General features: G+C 40.2%; 1 protein-coding gene across 4 annotated transcripts in view; it reads left to right on the forward strand.

Moving 5' to 3' along the window:
* Mtmr3 (myotubularin related protein 3) overlaps window positions 1-20,387 on the forward strand; it is a 124,149-nt gene that overhangs the window by 90,726 nt on the left and 13,036 nt on the right. For all 4 annotated transcript variants that reach the window (XM_031339981.1, XM_031339984.1, XM_031339982.1 and 1 more), the window contains 5 exons: window positions 5,449-5,545; window positions 8,768-8,881; window positions 14,007-14,212; window positions 15,034-15,165; window positions 15,631-15,742. In XM_031339981.1, coding sequence (XP_031195841.1) covers window positions 5,449-5,545; window positions 8,768-8,881; window positions 14,007-14,212; window positions 15,034-15,165; window positions 15,631-15,742 — 661 coding nt within the window. The remainder of the gene's footprint in view (window positions 1-5,448; window positions 5,546-8,767; window positions 8,882-14,006; window positions 14,213-15,033; window positions 15,166-15,630; window positions 15,743-20,387) is intronic.

The raw sequence follows: 20,387 nt of genomic DNA on the forward strand, positions 1-20,387 counted from the left end.
TTCCAGCACTCGAGAGGCAGAGGCAGGCAGATTTCTGAGTTCGAGGCCAGCCTGGTCTACAGAGTGAGTTCCAGGACAGCCAGGGCTACACAGAGAAACCTTGTCTCAAAAAAACAAACAAACAAAAAAGATGTGCTTTATGTCCTAGAATGTGGTCTGTTTCAGAGGTGGTTCCAGGGATTACTGGAAGAATGTACATTTTGGAGAAGTGTGTTACATTCATTTGGCCTATGATATAATTTAACTCTGAAGTTTCTTTGTGGAGTTTTTATTTGGATGGTGTGTCTAAAGGTGAGAGTTGGGTATTAAAGTCACCCACAGTTATTGTATCAGGAACTATGTGACCTTTTGTGTTCATTAATGTTTACCTTATAAAATTGGAAGCCCCAACATTTGGTGCATATGTGCTTAAAACTGTTATATCTTTTTGGTGAATTGTTCTCTTTATTAATATATAGACTTTCTTTATCTCTTCTGGCTATTTTGATTTGAAGTCTGCCTTATCAGAATGAGAATAGCAGTGACTGTTCTCCCCTGTTTGGGCCATCTGTTTTTTGTTTTGATTTGGTTTGGTTTTTCATATATAGGCTTCCATCCTCTGACTTTTTCTTTTTTCTCTTCCTTCATCCTTTGACTCAGTCTGTGGGCTTGCCAATGAAATCTGTTGCTTGCTAACCACAGATAGTTGAATCTTGTCAGCTAGTCCAGTCAGCTGGTCTTGCATCTTTTTATTAGTAAATTAAAGCCATTTCACTTAGAGTTATTATTAAGAGGTATTAACTAATTACTGTAGTTTTCCTGCTTGTGTGGTTATTATGCTCCTTCTCTCCTGTTAGTTTTAAGGGTTTGCTGTTTTACTGTGTTGGACGTGATAAATTCCTCTCTAGTTCTCCGGTGTTCATCTAGTCTCATGAACTTTATTCTTTCCTGGCACTTGGGATTGAAACTGTTCTTTTTTCCTTCTCAGTGAGTAGTGTTCTTTTAATTATCTTTTGCAATTTTGGATGGGTAGTCATCAACTGCTTTAGTTCATGCTTGATTGGAAATGACTTTTATGTCTTAAGTTTTAAAAGATAGCTTTGCTGGCTATAGCAGTCTTAGTTGGCAGTTGTTTACTTTAAGGGCTTGAAATAGTCCTAGAGTGCTTACCTGCTTTTAGGGTTACTGATGAGGGGTCTTAGGGTATTCTGATGTGTTTGCCATTGTTGGGTGAGTTGGTATTTTTCTCTTAAGAGTTTATAATATTATTTCTTGCTTTATATTTTTGATACTTGACTCTTAATATGTATTAGAGGAGTTCTCTGGTGATGTCCGTTTGAGATTTTGAAAATATCTCGTATTTGAATGTCCTTTCTCTGGATTTTGGAATTTTTGTTACTATTTCATTGAACATATTCTATACCTTTAGTATTGATTGATCGACTGTGTATGTTTATGAGTGTGTATAGTGTATTCAGGTGCCTTTCTTGAGGCAGGGTCTTCCTGAGAACACGGAGCTCATGGTTTTGAGCTAGGCTGTCAGCCCGTGAGCAGTAGCAGTCTGTGTCTGTACCCTTGGTGATGAAGTCACAGACACACGAGTACATCTGTGTCTGACTCTGGTCCCCGTGCTTTAGCATCAGGCACCCTTTAACTGCTGGGCCTTCTCTCCAGCCAGCCTTTAGCTTTTAGTCTCTGCTTCTTCTGTCCTGTAGATCATAGGTTTGTTTGTGTCTTGGTGTTGATCAGTGTTATATTTATATTTGTTTTTGAGATAGGATGTCACTATATAGTCCTGGCTGTCTTGAAACTCCCAATGTAGACTAGGCTGACTTTGAAGTTCACTGGAACCTGATTAAGTTCACTCCTACATTAGTAGTGACTGTTGGACAGAATATGGCATAACCAATTTAGACTGTGCTGTGAGGTGGTAACTACTCAGGGCATCCAGCTACACTAAATGGATGAGTTGATGGGGGCAGGGAAAGGTTGAATATAGAGAAAAAGACAAATGGGTAAGCTATGGAGGGGGAAAGAAAATAGGAGATTTAGAAAAAAAAAATAAAAATAACAGTAAAACAAAAAAGATATCCTATTTGTGAGGATGTTCTTTAGAAATTAGATGAGAGGGATGGAGAGATGGTTTGGGGATTTAAAGCACTTGTTGCTCTTGCAGAAGACTCAGGTTCAGTTTCCAGCATTTACATGGTGGCTCACAATCCTCTGTAACTCTAATCCCAAGAAATCTGACTCCTTCTACTGTCTTCTGAGGGCACCAGGCAAAATAGTGGTGTGTAGGCTTAGATTTTTTAAAACCTACCTTAGTAAGTGTACTTAAATGTTTTAACCTCCCTTCTAACCCGCCACCCACCAGGATTAATGGGAAAGAAAAGTTAGTAGGGCAAAGGAGGATGTGGACCTGTTTAGAAATAGTTCTTTGGAGAGAATCCAACCTGCAACTTCAGCTTATCAACAGTTCAGTTCACAAGAATAAGCAGCAGCAGCGCAATCCACTCACAAACATTCATGAATCAGCAACGACAGTTTGATCCACAAGAAACTGCAAAACTCTGCCAATCGGCCCGAGTCCACTGGAACACCACCAGAAGTTTTTTGGTGTGCTTCTTTCTATGAAGTTACAACAAACAATGACCAGCAAAGAGTTGCAAGGTGAACTAATGCCACACAGCATAGTCAGAGAAGGCTAGCATCAGCAGAGCCCAACGAAGATCAACAGAGTGGCCAGGAGAACCAATACCACACAGCATCAACCATTGTCTGTTGGGTTATATTTATACCCTTTCCAAACATCACACATTCTTTCAACTGTCCTCTCTAGCAAAACATCATATGCCTTTTTTCCAGGCAGCTTCCAGAAAACACCACTTGTCTGTTCTCAGCAAAACATCTTCCCACATGCCTGCCTCAGCAAAAACATCTTATAAGACAGTTTCCAGAAAAATATCACGATACGACTGAGTCTCCAAAGAAATCAGAAGTTTCCACTTTTGTGGTGCACATGCATACTTGCAGGCTAAACACCATTCATACAAAATGAAACATATAAATCCTAAAATGTATAAATAAATAAAACTAATAAATCTAAACAATTTTTAAATAAATGTAAAGCAGGAATAAAATTTAAAATATGGACCAGTGAGATGTTTCAGCAGGTAAAAATGCTTGCTGCTTATAATCTGAGTTTGATCTCTAGAACTCAGGACAGGAGAAGAGAACTGACCCCCACAAGTCTCTGACTTTCACACGTGTACCATGAATCTGCATTTATACATAAAATAATAATGAGAATAAATGCATAAATAAAAAATAAAAGTATAAGGTTTTTTTTTTTTTTTTTAAATAAAAGCTAGTAGGGCATGAGGGGAGTCTACTTGTAATTCTAGTAATGGGGAGGCAGAGATAGGAGACTCAGCCTACAATCCAACCTAGGCTGTGTTTGATACACTATCTCCAAAAATCATTAAACTAGTCAAAATACTATTTAAAATATTATAGGGAGAAAATGAGAAATATAAGAGGAAAAATAAAGACAAGAAAGGAAATACTATGCTAGATTAACTTATGAAGAATTTAGAATTAAAGACATAGAAGTTGGAGCTTCAGTGATAACTAAGCAGTTAAGAGCACTGGGTACTCTTTCTGAAGACCAGGGTTTGAGTCCCAGCACCTACATGACAGCTCACAACTATCTGTGTCTCCCATTTTAGGGGATTCTATGCCTTCTTCCCCCCAGCAAAAAATTATGTATTTTATGGGCACCCCCCAAAAATTATGTATTTTACTATATGTGTACTTTGTTTTCACATTCCTCTGCACATCAGAAGAGGAATACCATTATAGACAGCTATGAGTTACCATGTGGGTACTGGGAATTGAACTCTGGAAGAACAACCAGTGCCCTTAACTGCTGAGCCATCTCTTCCCCCTCTTTGGGATATCTTCTTTTAACAAACTTGAAAGCTGCCACAATTTTACAGCTTTATCTTTTACGTTAAAGGCTCCCTTTTTATTTTTTCTAAGGGCCAATACTCCTTAAAATTTGTAGACAGATGGCACCTCTGTTCAGATAACTTTTTATCTTGTTTGGGAGCCTGCTATGTTGCTTCTAAAAGTTTTCAAATGAATCAGATTTAACTGTTATTTCTTCTTGCCTGTCTGAACTCATCTTTTCTGATCTCTTCCTCAGAAAGCGTGTGATACTTAGCCTAAACTTAAGAGAAGATGTTTAAATGGGACATAGTTTTATAGGATTGGCCTGCATCCAAGCAGTCAGTGTTTTTCTGTTCTGAAGATTATCTCCCAAGGAGAACAAGAGTGTACCCTTCTCTCCAGAACAAAAGCTGTGTGCTTTTATTTGTTGTGCTTTCTTGTAGCCCTGCCCCCATTTGTTTTATAGCTTTCATTACTGGTTGCACACATCAGGAACCTGTTTAGTAAGTTACTGCTCTAGAACCATGCACTACCTAAGGAGCAAAGCTCTTTAAATTTGGTCTGGCTCTACCTTTGTTATGATATCTTAAGGGATAAAGCACCATATTTAATAGAGATGTGACCAGGTTATAGCTAGGTGAGAGGGTGTGTTGTTATAGATCCCTAGGGTGTCTTTTAATAATGGGTGTTCCCTGGGATTTCTTATCACTGGTAGTGGCCACTTGCCTGATTGCTTGCAGTCTCTAAAAACCTGAAGGCATTTCTTAATCTGTTTGCAGTTTGGCCTGAGCTGAGCTGACACAGTTATCTCACTTGGTATGAAGTGCCCGTGTGTTCCACTGAGGAACTAGGAATGCTAAGTAGCCCCTGTTGAAATTGGAACTGCAGTGTTATAATATATGCATTGTCTTAGCTTTCTAAAAGTCAGAAACCTCCCAGGTTCTGAAATGTGACCCAGAGGGTTTCAAATAAAGAACTTACCAATCTACGTTACCAATCTTGGTGATTTAAGATGTTTTTTTTTTCTTTTTATCTATACTGTTATTCTGAGTATGGAAGTAAACTAGTAGTTTGTGTATTTACAAGAAAGAACATGGTTTTCCAGGCCATAGATGTGTTATACTAATCTCCTCACCCTCTAAAGAAATGAGTACAGCAAATGAGCACAACAGTGCCCATAAAGAATTTAAGTAATACACTCAACCCCTCTAGATAGGTTGTTACTATAGCCCTGGATAGCCTAGACCAGGGTGGTTTCAAGCTCACAGTCTCCTGAGTGCTGGGATTAAAGGTATCCAGTGGCTAAGATGACATAATTCTTGATTTCTGATTCCTCTTTTCTTTCTGTATTATTAACCTGCCCATTTTTTTGACTAAAGCTAAATATGTGTTATCTATTTATATATTCCTGCCTTTAAAACAATTGAAATAGAATAGAACAAAAGTAGTAGTGGTTTTGTTTTCATTTTGCAAAATGGTATTTATTTCTTTGTTTCTGCTGTCTGTTTCTGTCTCTAGGGGAACATGTAACGTCAAGGTTTAAGAATGAAGTAGAGCGGATGGGTTTTGATATGAACAATGCCTGGAGGATTTCCAACATCAATGAGAAATACAAGTGAGTTACATGGATACTTGTAGACTGTTTCACAGCCAGTACCTTTAACAGAAGCCCCAATTCTCAGGAGGCAGGATATTAAATTCAGATACTTTGAAATAGAATCTTGTTTATTAACCCTAAATTCATGTTCTTCAGAGTTCTTTCTGAACCTTTTGTTCAATATTTCTGGAGTGGAAAATGATCCTTGCATAATAAGTTCTTGAAACCTTCTTTTAACCTTTGTAGGCCTCCTTTCTTCCTGCCCCATGCATGTCTAGATGATACTATGCTAACTGTGGGCAGTAGTGTATATTCATCAGCACTTTGGCATTATGAAATCAGTGAACTTAAAAGCAAGGATAAACAAGTGCTTGTTGTGTGTGTATGTGTGTGTGTGTGTGTGTGTGTTCACACACCTGTGTAGGTGTAGACAGAGGCCAGCAGTTTGTGAATTTTGAGTATCTTACATTATCATTTGTTGCCTTAGTTTTGAGCCAGGGTCTCTCACTGAACTTGGAGCTTGCTGGTTCAGTAAGACTAGTTGACCAGCAAGCTCTAAGGAACCTCCTCTCTCTAACCCCCAATGCTGGGATTATAGGCATATAATACCACATCTAGCTTTTTACATGAGCACTGGGGATCTGAACATGGATGCTCATGATAGCATAGCACAAGCACTTTTCCAACTGAAAAATCCCTCATTGCTAACCTTAATGACAGATGTCCTCAGCTGTGATCATTTGACCATTAAATGCTAAATAACTATTATTAAATTCATTCATTACCTGTTTCCTTGAAACTTTTTTTGTTTTTGTTTTTGTTTTTGTTTTTTTGAGACAGGGTTTCTCTGTGTAGCCTTGGCTGTCCTGGAACTCAGTCTGTAGACCAGGCTGGCCTCGAACTCAGAAATCTGCCTGCCTCTGCCTCCCAAGTGCTGGGATTAAAGGTGTGCGCCACCACGCCTTAAAACTTAAAACATGTAAGTGCTTTGGTGCGAGAAGGTGGCTAAATACTGAGATTTTGTAAGTTAAAGTTTCTGTGAAACAGTCCAGGAGACTGAAATTAATATACTCTACTCATATGTTTCTTAGCATCACTAACCATCCTTTGATCTTTTCAGTTACCTCAAATTATAATACCTATTTTCGTGGTCTGTTTATATAGTTGGCCATTTTTCACTGGAAAATCTACCACTCATTGCAACTCTTCACATGGGGCCTAGCTAAGAAGTTAAGAACCTGGAGGTTACAAAGACACAAGAGCTTCACATGGAGCTGTTCTCAGAGGCAGGTTGGAGGACTGAGTAGCCATAGAAATCTGAGGCTACATAGGCTTTGCTGAGTGGAACCTTATTTTCTTACACTGGAACTGTTTACCAACAGTGAGAAGAGCTAACTTCTGAGTAGAACAGGTGTAGTGTCTGCTGGACAGTGAGCATAGGAAATCACCAGTTCATATGAACAAGTCAGCTTCCAGGACTGTGAAACATTTATTCTACTGCTAACGAATGAGAACCGGATCTAGTCTTGAACATAAAACAAAATAAAAAGAGTAAGACAAGCTAGTAGAGTGGTTGCTGTGGTCATGGTCACAGGCCATCTTAAAGAGTTTGAATGGGTGTTAGGAAGTTTGTGTAGCTTATTCTCCATCACAGCCATCCTTCTGGTTCTTTATCTTCTGGTAAGAGAGAGATGTAGTGTTGAGTAATCAAAACCCTGTCTCACGTCTCCTTCCGGTGCATAGAGTAAGGCAGGGTAATGGAGGTGAAGGGATCTCAGTTACGGTTTCTGTGCTGAAGTAAAACTCCATTACCAATGAGCGACTTCAGGAGGTTTATTTTGCTTATATTTCCATATCATAATCTTCAAAGGAAGTCAACACATGAACTCAGGATACCTCAGGGCAAGAACAGAAGCCATAGATAAGTGTTGCATACTGGTTTACTCTCCATGGCTTGCTCAACTGATTTTTATAGCATCCAGGATCACCTGTGCAGTGGGCTGGGCCCTCCCACACCAGTCATCAGTCAAGAAAATGCCTAAAAGCCAATCCTGTGGAGGAACTTTCTTAACTTTTCTTCACATGTCCCCTAGCTCTTGTCAAGTTGACATAAAAACCAACCAGCACAGATAATTTTTGAGTTTAAAGATTAAATCTCATACTGCTTTCAGTGTTCAAAAGGAAGATTACCTAGTGATACTGCCCTGTAAATAAAATAAATTTGACTAGAATGCAAAACCACCTTTTGTTTTAAAATGAGCAAGCAAGGGGGTGAATGTGCAAGGCAGAGAGCACAGGAAATAGTTCCTCCGAAGTGTATTTTATAGAAATCATGGTTAATAGCTTGCTCACATTACTAGTTTGACTCATTGGGATTATTAGTGTGTACTGTATTTGTATATCTCCTAGCTGTACTTGTTACTTAAAATTAGGACATCCCTGGGCCTAGAGCAATGGCTCAGAGGTTAACAGCACCATCTGCTCCTCCAGAGGTCCTGAGTTCAATTCCCAGCAACCACATGGTGGCTTCCAACCATCTGTAGTGAGATTTGATGCCCTCTTCTGGTATGTCTAAAGACAGCTACAGTGTAGTCACATACATAAAATAAACAAATCTTTTTTTAAAAAGAGAGAATTAGGTCATCCTGTTTCAGATCAGGTGAAAAGTTAATCTGAAGAGGAGATCTGAAATGGTCGGCTTTGTCCTTTTCATGCTTCACTTTGACAAGGAGCCTAGAAGACTGAAGCTAAGAAAGGTGACATAGATGCTTCTTTCTATACTTACACACACACACACACACACACACACACACACACACACACACACACACACACACAGTTTACAACAGAGAATTATTATGGAGGAGGAGAATGTCCCTCAACTCTCATTTTTTCATTGTTAGATTATCAGATTATAAAAGGCAGCATCAGATTGAACCATCAAAGATAATTTGTATAATCTAAGCAAACGTTATAGCTGCCTATTCTGTTAAGGAGACCAAAAACCTCAATAGTGCTCCCTCAATTTTTCGTCCGCCATGTTTTTTTCTCTTGTGCTAGAGAATGAATATAGGTCCTTGAACATACTAGGCAAGTACCCTCATTGCCTTCTTAACTGGCTTTGTGATGGCATGAATAGTGTCCCTATGCCAGCTTATGTCCTATCCCTCTGCTCGTCTCTCCTCCTCCATCTTCTCTCCTTCTCTTTCCTTCTTACCACCATTCTCTTCTTTCCAACAGATTATGTGGTAGTTATCCACAAGAGCTTATAGTACCTGCTTGGATCACCGATAAAGAATTGGAAAGTGTGGCAGGCTTCAGATCCTGGAAGCGCATCCCTGCTGTCATCTACAGGTATGTAAGCCAGACCAGCCACAGGTACTTCTTCCCCACTGCTCACTGTCCTGACAGCTGCTGACCTGCCAGAGACAGTCCCTAGCAAGTGCATGCTTCTTTATTGCTAAAGCTGTGCCGGCAGAAAGAAAAACACCAGCACTCATTGTGTCAAGAACAGAAGCTGGTAATGCAAGTGAACCCTGATGAGAATATTTCAATAGAAAAGTGTCTGGGCCACCTGTTGCAATGCACACCTTTAATCCTAGCACTCAGGAGATAGAGACAGGTGGATATCTATGACTTCAAGATTAGCCTGGTCTATGTAAGGACTTCCAGGCTAGGCATGGCTACTATTCAGGGAGACTCTGTCTTTAAAAAAAATAAAATAAAATAACATTTTTTTCTTATATTCATTGTATTTAGCTTCAGATGTTTAGCAGGACTTCTGTGATGAAAGATTAGTGAGATTTAGAATAGAGCTCGATGAACTCTAATGGTGTTTGTGATTGTCACTTTAACATGTGGAAGGAAGGATTCTTGTTTTGAGATGAATTAGAATCAACTGTGGCTAGAAAGAACATTTCAGAGACACAAGGCATGAGAGTTGTAGTGTATTATCTTGTGGGGAGACATGAACAGCTCTCTATAAATCTCAGATAGGACACCGACTATAGACCTAAGAAATGATTCCACCTAAGCTATTTTGCTGATCACGTAGAGCTTTTAAGGTCACTTATAGGAGCATGGGTGAAGAATAAGTTGGAGGGATATAGAAGATTCAGAAGTAGGTATGTCACTGGAAGACTCCCCAGAGTGGTAACTCATGACAGCTGTATTACTGGCATTAGCTAGAGCACAACAGGCATGTTTCCCAAAGTTTTCTTCCCCAGCAAGTGTTTGCTGCTGTTACACCCTTGGAAAGGTACATATTCTGATGTCATGAACTTCTTACAATCCTTCCTCTTGGGCTGGCAACATGGCTCAGTGGGTGAGAGCACTGACTGCTCTTCTGAAGGTCCTGAGTTTGGATCCCAGCAACCACATGGTGGCTCACAACCAAGTGGGTCTGGAGCAAGCAGAGGTCCTGAGTTCAATTCCGAGCAGCCACATGATGGCTCACAGCCATCTGTATAGCTACAGTGTACTCATACACATAAAATAGATAAATAAATCTTTTAAAAAAACCAATCCTTCCTCTTCCCTGCATAAGGAATTTTTACTTTGAGGGAGTGGTACCTATATAAGGGCTAAGGGGTGCACATTTTAAAAGGAGGTTGGTGATAAACAGATGTGCTGTAGTATGTAAATGCAGGCCTCTTAACACTTTAATGCCTTTAAGTGACATTTGGAATAGAGTATATACTTCAGTACTAGCTTTATGAGTTAGTGACCACTCCGCTGTTAAACAATCATGTTAAATTTTTAAGAAGTCCTATTGTGTCTTGTAATGTTAACATTCTCCACTTTACTTTTTGGGTTGTAGACCTTTTAGACTGACCAAAGTGAGCCAAAACAATGGCTTAGTTAAAACCTGCCACACCAGGAGCTATTGCACTCCAATATTGAGGCTCTAGGAAGGTATATTTCTTGTGACATTCCTATGAAGGTAACCAGCTTGTTCATTTAGCCTATTGAAAGCAAATTCTGATACCACCCTGAATACAGAACGTGGAGGGCACTGCCTGTGGCTCAGTGGGACCCAATTAAGACTTCAGTGTCCATTTTCAGCAATTTTATTTTAAGACACCAAAGTAGGTAACCAAATTTACCTGTCACTCAAGTACTGAGAATGACATGTAATTACAGAACAGGGAAACAGATGGGATTTATGAAGCTGGGAAAGCAGCTGGCTGCTGTTTGGAAGCTGCTGTTCGGACCAACAGCTGTGTTAGATGAGCTGCCTGGCATTTATGAGACTTGTGACTTAGAGCAGAAGGGGGAAGTACTCTTTCTGAGTAAAAGTCATTTTTCTCCCTTTAGGCAGAAAACCTAAGTATGCTAGTTTAGAAGAGCTTCTCGCCGGGCGATGGTGGTGCACGCCTTTAATCCCGGCACTTGGGAGGCAGAGGCAGGCGGGTTTCTGAGTTAGAGGCCAGCCTGGTCTACAGAGTGAGTTCCAGGACAGCCAAGGCTACAAAGAGAAACCCTGTCTCGAAAAAACAAAACAAAACAACAAAAAAAGAAGAGCTCCTTAGAATATGGTTTTTTTATTAGCTTTTTCCCCCCTTTTCTATAATCCAATTCCCTATTCTAGATACCTAGAATATACGTAGAATATACATAAATGGAAATTGTCACCATTAATCCTTGAGAGAAAATCTGTCAAGATTGTGCTTGGTGTAGCTATGTAAATCAGGCAGGCTTCCTGGAGCTACTCTCTCTATCACAGGACATGTGTCATATGTCTCTTATCTCTGAATTGGATCCCTGTGTTGTTTAGTTTTGTTAGGGGTGTGTTGTAAAATGTTCAGAACACTCCACCACTCTTCAGTGCCAGCAGAGGTGATGTCTTGGGCACTGTGACCAAGGCAACTCTTGCAAAAGAAAACATTTAGCTGGGGACTACAGTTTCAGAAGTTTAGTTCCTTAGCATGATGGCAGGGAGCAAGGCAGCACTAATGGCTCTAGAACAATCCCTGTGAGCTACATCTTGATTTGCAGACCAAGAGAGAAAGGGATAAGGCTTGGCATGGGATTTTTTGAAACCTTAAAGCCAACCCCCAATGACATACTTCCTCCAGCAGGTCACATCTACTCCAACAAGGCCCCAGCTTCTAATCCTTCACAAATAGTGGTACTCCTTATGACTAAGCATTTAAGTTTTAAGAGCCTGTGGGGACCATTCTTATTCAAACCATCACAGGTAGCAAGATGCCCCTAAATCTAGCATTTCCTAGATTTAGTTATGTGTAGACTGCAGCAGTGATTTCTTTTTTCTTTTTTTTAAAGATTTATTTATTTTATGCATATGAGTACACGCTGTAGCTGTACAGACAATTGTGAGCCTTCATCTGGTTGTTGGGAGTTGACTTTTAGGACCTTTGCACCGGTAGACTCCGCTCACTCAGTCCCTGTTCACTCTGGTCCAAAGATTTATTTGTTATTATAAATAAGTACACTGTAGCTGTCTTCAGACACACCAGAAGAGGGTGTCAGATCTTGTTACGGATGATTGTGAGCCACCATGTGATTGCTAGGATTTGAACTCAGGACCTTCAGAAAAGCAATTGGTGCTCTTAACCGCTGAGCTATCTCACCAGCCCCCTTTTTTTAAACCTTTTTTTTTCCCCTTTGGTTTTTCGAGACAGGGTTTCTCTATATAGCTCTGGCTGTCCTAGAACTCACTCTGTAGACCAGGCTGGCCTTGAACTCAGAAATCTGCTTGCCTCTGCCTCCCAAGTGCTGGGATTAAAGGCATGCCAGATTTTTTATAAATAAGTACACTGTAGTTGTCTTCAGACACAGTGTTTAAAAAAGGCTTACCAGATTTTTTAAAAGTATTTATTGGGGCTGAAGAATTGGCTAAGTGGTAAAGAGCATGTGCAGTTCTTTCGGATGAATGGAGTTTGGTTACCAGCACTTGTACTGGGCGTTCACAGCTGCCTATAGTTGCAGCTCCTGGAGATCTTTGTCCTCTTCTGGTTCTCTCCCTCCATACATAGACACACAAAAATATTTTTTAGTTCAAAGATTTATAAAATTTTGTTTGTTAATTTAGTGTGTGTGTGTGTGTGTGTGTGTGTGTGTGTGTGTGTGTGTGTGTGTACAGGCACACATGCCACAGCACATGTGATCCAGCTTTGTCAGTCTCCTCCTTCTACTTTTACATGAGTTCAGGTATGGGGTGTGGGCTACCAGGCCTGTGCTTTATCCACTGAGCTCTCCATTTTTATAGCAGAGATTACTTTTACAACTTAAGAAAGCTTTAAGTTTGCTAATACAAATTAGCAATCTTTATTATATTACATTTAGAGTTGTGTAACCCACCTCTACAATCAATGTTACTGTATTTTCACTATACAGAGTGAAACCTCATACTCATTAGCAATCATTCCTTACTTCCCCAACTGCTCTGTCCCAAGGTATAGCCAGTAATACACTGTTTCTCTAGATTTGCCTATTCTGACTATGTGATAAGTCTTAATAACTCATGTCCTTTGTGATGGGCTCACTTCACTCTATTTGACACTTTCCAATTTATCTATGGCATAGCATGGGTCTGAACTTTGTCTTTTACAACTAAATATTATATTTTTTCCAACTTTTTAATTGACATACTAGAAAACATATGAAAATTTAGTAGCAATTCAGAATTGACTCTGAGAATCATTTCTGGCTTTGGAAAAGAATCTGTCAGAGTATAGTTTACTGGGATTGTGATTTCTTCCCTCTGAAAAGCCTGAGCAAGCATGATTGGGTCATAGAGTGCTGTGTCCATAGTAACAATAAGTTGTGACTCATGACATCTCAGGAGAGCTGTATAAAGGATTTCACTGTAGGCCAGGTGAATGTTCTACTTGCAGAGATGGGATGTGTTTTAAAAGAATCATCAAGCCAGCAGTAGTGAATATATGAATACTGCAGTACACCTTCAGAAGTGAGGCAAAGCAGTTTTGTACCTTAGCATCTTGCATGTGTTGGATTCAGTATCAGAAGTGAGGTCTTTGTACTTAATTATTACATAGTAGAATTGGTATAATATGTATAGATTTTTTTTAAAAAAATTGATTTCCCAAAAATAAAGATTCAGAATATCTAAATTGTGTTCATTTTCTCTAAGAATATTCACTTACCATTTGTTGGTAGCTTTACAGAGAGCACTATGATGACATGATAATTGAGAAAGCTATGTAGGTTTTGTTTTTCTGCCCCTATTAATAATGCAGATTTGAAACCAATTCTGGATTTACCTAAGGTCAGGCTATTTACAATCAATTTCCATCCTTTTATGTGAGTGCAGAGCATCAGATGGGGGCCTTGAAATAGTACACTCAAGAGTGGGATAAGGGGCTTCCAGAGAGAAAACTGGGAAAGGGGATAACATTTGAAATGTTAATATATAAAATACCCACACCAAAAAAAAAAAAAGAAAAATGAAAAGAAAAAAGGAGTAGTACACTCACTGCCTGTTATCTCCACACAGGCACCAGAGCAATGGAGCTGTCATTGCCCGCTGCGGACAACCAGAGGTTAGCTGGTGGGGCTGGCGCAATGCTGATGATGAGCATCTGGTACAGTCAGTGGCCAAAGCGTGTGCTTCCGACTCTCAGTCAAGTGTCAGCAAGGTTTCCACTCGGAACAGTTGTCGGGACTTTCCCAATGCAGGGGATCTTTCTGATGTGGAGTTCGGTAAGGTGCTCACTAGGCCCAGGCATCAGTTTTTAAAACCACCTGAAAAACTTCTTTTAGTGCCTTTTCCTGAGATGACAGAATGTTAATTCAGATTTTTTTGAGTCTTTGTCCTGGAACTCACTATTTAGACCAGGCTAGCCTTGACATCAGAGAACTGCCTGCCTCTGCTTCCTAACTGTTGGGGCATATGTCATCACACCTGGCTATATAAAGTTACTTTTCTATTTTGAAGATTTATTTATTTGTTTTATGTATGTAAGTACACTGCAGCTGACTTCAGACACACCAGGAGGGGGCAGTCAATGTTTTAACCACTGAACCATCTCTCCAGCCCTAAAGCTACTTTATAAGAGAGAATTCAGTGAATTTGTTTGGGGAGTAACTCATTCTTGCCAAAGCACTGGAAGATCTTTTGTTTCAAGCTCGGTTTAAGAGCCTAGTGTTGTCTTCCTTGCCATTGTGACAAGAATGAAGTGCTTGGATGAGGATGTGGGTTGTCTCCAGTCTGTGGAGAAAAATACTTGCCTTTATGAAAGGACTACAGGGGTAGAAATGGGGGTAAAACATTAGGTGAAGTGGGAATTTCATCTTATGTGCTTTGGGATTGGTTTTGGAAAATAAATCTTTATCAATTTCAAGAGGCAAAACAGAGGGTACACTGAAGGCAAGTCAGAGAAACAGGGTCTGGCTAGGGGGCTTCATTGATTGGAGTTCATTTTGTTCTGTTTTTACTGTAATATGTGCCTCTGGTACTAGTTGTTCACAGCTCTAGGAGATCTAGGTTTGCTTATTTTTTATCCTCTTCTTGATGTCTGCAGATTCCTCTCTGTCGAATACGTCAGGAGCAGAAAGTTTAGCTCTCCAGCCGCAGAAACTTTTGATCTTGGATGCACGCTCCTATGCAGCAGCTGTGGCAAATCGAGCCAAAGGAGGAGGCTGCGAGTGCCCAGGTGGGTGTGTCATCTGTCCCTGCGTGTCAGTGCAGCTCACTCAGAGCCTAGGCTTAAGTTAAATGGCAAAGCACGTGTTTCACTCTACATTCAGAAAGCCAGGATGTCTCTCTGGATCCTTACATTCGTGAGCTTTGGCTGAGGTACAGACCATCTTCCTCGTGTGTGTCTGTCTACCTGAAGAACAGGAAAGCTGGCCTCTGCCCACAGGTCTGTAGAGGCTCTGCTTCTCAGTCTGATGTCTCTCACAGTACATACATGAGTCACTAGCCTCCTGCACTCCCACGAACTTCTTAGAAAAGTGAGGTCAAATTGAGGTAGTAAATACAGAGTTCTAGTATTATGCCCTTTCTGAGTCTGTCATGGTCCTACTATTGGAGTGCTGTTACTTTGTTGCTTTTATGTTTGTGGTGTGATCCTTACATTAAATGTATTGTGGGTTTTTTAAATTGTTTTTCTCTACAGAGTATTATCCAAACTGTGAAGTTGTGTTTATGGGAATGGCAAACATACATTCTATCCGGAGGAGTTTCCAGTCTCTGCGGCTGCTGTGCACACAGATGCCAGATCCTGGAAAGTAAGGCTTGCCTTTAACTTGTGTGCTTCTTTTGTTGTTGCTGCTGTATTGCTGATTTTGGTTTGGTTTGGTTTTAATGAGTTTGGAGGTATCTTCTGTTTGTTACTGAACCTTAGTTATACTTTCGGTCCCTGTGGATATTCTTCCTGTCCTGGAAGTTGTTTTTTCTACAGCATAAAACATCAACTATGGAAAAAATAGTCCAGCTCTTTTGCAGAGTTGTGTTGTTTTTTTTTTTTTATTTACTTTTGAAATTAAAATATAATTACATCATTTCCCCATTCCCTTTCCCTCCACCCCTATTATAATGTGTGTAGCCATTCAGGCTTTCTATGTCTGCCCCAGTTCCCGAATAACAACTCGGAGGCTTATCTTTTATTAATAAATGCCTAGTTTGTTTCCCAGCAAGCTCCGTAACTCAGTTATCCTGTTTATTCTATTCTATGTCCGCCACATGGCTGGTTACCTCTCTTCAATTTCATATGTCTGACTTCCCTCCAAGCCTGGATGGAGAAAACGCCTGTACCTGAACTCTTTGCCAGAGTTCTTTTCTCTGCTGACGTCCCACTTTCTAATCCTGCCTTGCCTTGTTGGCCATCAGATTTTTTTATTTTAACTAATCAGAAGGTGCCTTAGGCAGGCAAAGAAGGACAGAGACACATTTTTCTGCAGTACATATACCTACAATGTGTGTACATATTTCTAAGTATATAAATATTATCTGTTCAGTCCATATAATGTTACTTTTATTTTTCTCCAGGGCTGATCACTTGGTATTGGATAATCAATTTGGAGGCTCTTCCCTTAGGAAGATGATTTCTCCCAATCTAGTTATTCCTTAGTTGGCCTGTAGTTCTTTGTTTAGGGTACCCAGACTCACTGGTACATTTGTACCACAGTTCTGTCACAGAGTTTAGGATGTGCAGCACATAATAGATCTCAGTCCTCAGAATGGAAGCAGCAAACACTTGTTTTTCATGGGCTCCCTCCTTTCTCTGATGTGCTGTTTTTAGCCCAGTGTAATTTTTGGTCCCTGAAGTACTGTAGTAACACTTGCTGTGAAGACACATGCAGACGCATGCACACACACAGAGCCTACTCAGTCCATTTAGTGTTGCTTGTATTACATGATTTCAGGTCTGGCCACTTGGTATTGGAGAAACAATTAAGGGGCTCATCTCCAAGGAAAGACTTCTCACTGTAAGCAGTTCTTAGTCACAATGCAGTTCTTTGTCACAGGGGCAGGACCCTGTGAGAGCACCCCTTTCCAAGTTAGCATGTCTGTTGGTGGTACACTTTTATTAAGGCAGCCAGCCACATTGTTACGGTCTCAGGAGTAAAACTTTATCATTTCTAGGAGACATAAGCTCACATCAGATTTCCTGGTCCTCTGTCTTTCACAGTCTTTCTGCTTCCTTTTCCATAATGTTTTCTGAGCCTTAGGTGCAGGAGTTGTGTTGTAGAAGTAGCCATTAGGGCTGAGCATCCCACAATTGTTGTCTGCACTCTGACCAATTGTGATTTTTCTCCACTTACTGCAAAGAGAAGTTTGTTTGTTTAAGGGTGGAAACTCCACTTATCTTTGAGTAAATGGATAAGTATTTAGAATTTGGTTGAGAATTACTGGTTTACTAAAGAGGCAGTTGCAGATTCTCCTCTAACGTCCTTGGGTAGCTGGCTAGTTTTTCAGTACCAATCATGTTGAGCAGGTTTAAGTCTGAGTGGACAGCTGTTGGCTATTGTCAAACCACGAGTGCCACTGTGGTACATAGTAGCAGTCAGCCCTGAGGGTGGAGCAGTCAGTGTCTGACTCTTAGTCACTGCTCTGGTGCTGTAAAAGAAATTGAGACTGGGCTGGAGAGATGGTTCAGCAATTAAGAGTACTGACTGCTCTTCCAGAGGTCCTAAGTTCAAATCCCAGCAACAACATGGTGGTCACAGTCATCTGTAACAAGATCCAATGCCTTCTTCTGGCGTGTCTGAAGACAGCTACAGTATACTCATATACATAAAATAAATTAAAAAAAAAAAGGCATCGAGACCAAGGCAGGTTTCTTTTCTGTTCCATTCCATTCTGTTCTCTTCCGTTCCCTTCCCCTCCCCTCCCTTCCTCTTCTCTTTTTCTAGATAGGATCTTACCCTTGGCTGTCCTGGAATTCACCCTAGATTAAGCTGGCCTTGAACTCACAGAAATCCACTTTCCTCTGCCTCCCGAGTGCTGGGAGTAAAGGTGTGTTCCATTGGTTTTTCAAGACAGGGCTTCTCCTGGACTTGCTTCATAAATAAAGCTGGCCTCAAACTCACAGAAGTCTGTCTACTTCTGCCTCCAGAGTGCTGAGATTAAAGACCTGTGCCACTATATCCAGTTGAAAGAAAACATTTACTTGGGGCTGGCTTACAGTTTCAGAGGTTTAGTTCATTAGCATCACGTTGGAGCAGCAGTTGAGAGTTATATATCATGATCTGTAGGCAGAGAGAGACTCCTGACTTGGCATGGACTTTTGAAACCTCAAAGCCTACCCTGGCAATTCAAATCAGTGCCCTCCAACAAGACCACACTTTCTAATCCTTTTAATCCTTTCAAATTGTGTCACTCCCTGGCGAGTAAGCATTTAATTATATGAGCCTGTTGGGCCATTCTCATTCAGATCACCACACTGACCAAAGGAGAACTGCCTTCTTCCTTTGAGGATTTTCTGTTTGCATCTGTCACTTAGCTCCAGGGCCTAGCTGGTCCTTTTAGGTCAGTGTGTGGACTCCAGAGACTTGTCATAAACTCACTCTGTATTCTTGGCCCTGTAGCTTAACTGCTCAGGATCCCTTTTCATGTAAAATAAAAAGACCAGATCAGTACTGTGTAGTCTCTAATACTTCACATATATTTAATTTCTTTTTAAAAACACTTAATTTTGGGGCCAGAAAGATGGCTCAGTGCAACACTTTGTTGTTCTTGTGTAGAAGCCGGGCTTTTGTTCCTAATATCCACATGGTGGCTCATGACTGTCTGTAATGGGATACAGTACAGTTTCTGGCCCTCACTTCAAATACACACACACAAAACACATACACACACACAACACACATACACACACACACACACAGAGAGAGAGAGAGAGAGAGAGAGAGAGAGAGAGAGAGAGAGAGAGAGAATGCTATTTAAAAACAAAATTTTATTTTGAATGCAAAAAATTAATTCGCCCATCCTTGTCCAAGTGAATGGAAGATTTGTTAAAGAGGCAGTGCTTTGTATTTAGGTACTTAAATCTCCTTTATGGATAAAAAGAAGCTCTGGCAATAATGGAGACTGAATGAGCCACCCGTCTAGGGCTGTGGAGGGCTGAAGGGTAGTGTGCTTCTGTTCCACTGCTGTGGCATCCCCTGTGGTGACTGCCTCTCTCTCAGCTTCTCTCTCAGGCTGACAGCACTCGCTGCTACTTCATGGTCAGTGGGGTCAAGGGAACCCTCCCTCCACTGGAGTTTTATTTACTGCTTCTTCAGCAGCTGGGGGATGTTCATAATTACTCATCTCAGCCTTTTGATTTGAGACAAAAGAGAACACATCTGATCCATCAAGAAAGTGCTTTATCCACATAAGACTGTTAAAGTGATTGTTGTTTTATATCAAACAGTTTTTATAATACTCATTTTTATTGTTACAATATTTTATAAATTTTAAAGAATATGACAAAAATAGTGTAGGTATTGAAGGGGGCTCTCTGGGAGGAGTTGGGGTACAAAAGGAAAACAAGAATGTGATTTAATTCTATTTACTTAAAATATGTTTTTAAATGTTAACAAATTCAGATAAATTGAAATCATGCAACTTTTCTCATTATAATTAAAACTTAAAGAAAAAAGAAAGTGCTTTAAGTGTGTCTAACTAGAAGATAACGAATCTTGAGATTGAATTTACCTATGGCAAATTTATAATTCATTAAATAAAAGGACTCTTCCTATATTTGGGGGGCAAAGCTTGGGGTGTAGCAATGATGGCAACATAGTGTCAGCCTCTGAGTCACAGTATAGTTGGAAAAAACAGGGCTTGTACACCCTGTTCTGCTGTCTGTTTGCCTGGCAGGAAAGGTCTCCCTTTCTTAGACTCTTAGTAACATTCATGTTCATTCTTCAGGTTTTGGTAGACTGGCTTTGTCCTATAGCCCTTATCTAGACCTTGTCTTGGCAAAGCCTTCTCAAAGATCCTGAATAATTATTATTCCTTATCTTTCAGTGTTTAAAGGACTTAACCACAAATTGGCCACATTTGGGAAAAAAAAATAAACAGAAGTTGTTTGAGGGCATGAGGGATGGAGGAAGAAAGAAGTACATGACACAAAATGTCAACATATTTGGGGTGGTGGTGAGCTATGTAACCTCAAGCCAAAGAGTCAGTTCTTCTTATCTGATAACTCCTAAAGGATTTTGAAAAGGGCGGAATCCTCTTTCTGAATCCAATCTAACTCAGTAGCAATTAATATGTAGCCATTGCACCAGTTCTCGTGAGTCTAATGATCATAATGAACCTGTGTGATTTTAGTCAGTAAGTAGTCATGGCTTAACAGTAGGTGATAGGTAATGTTTGAACCATTCTTGTGTTTGCCAAAAGAGTAATTTCTTACACTGTGTACCAGTCTAGGACTAATTGCCC

The sequence above is a fragment of the Mastomys coucha genome, unplaced genomic scaffold, assembly GCF_008632895.1.
Source record: "Mastomys coucha isolate ucsf_1 unplaced genomic scaffold, UCSF_Mcou_1 pScaffold22, whole genome shotgun sequence".
NCBI classification, from domain to species: Eukaryota; Metazoa; Chordata; class Mammalia; order Rodentia; family Muridae; genus Mastomys; species Mastomys coucha.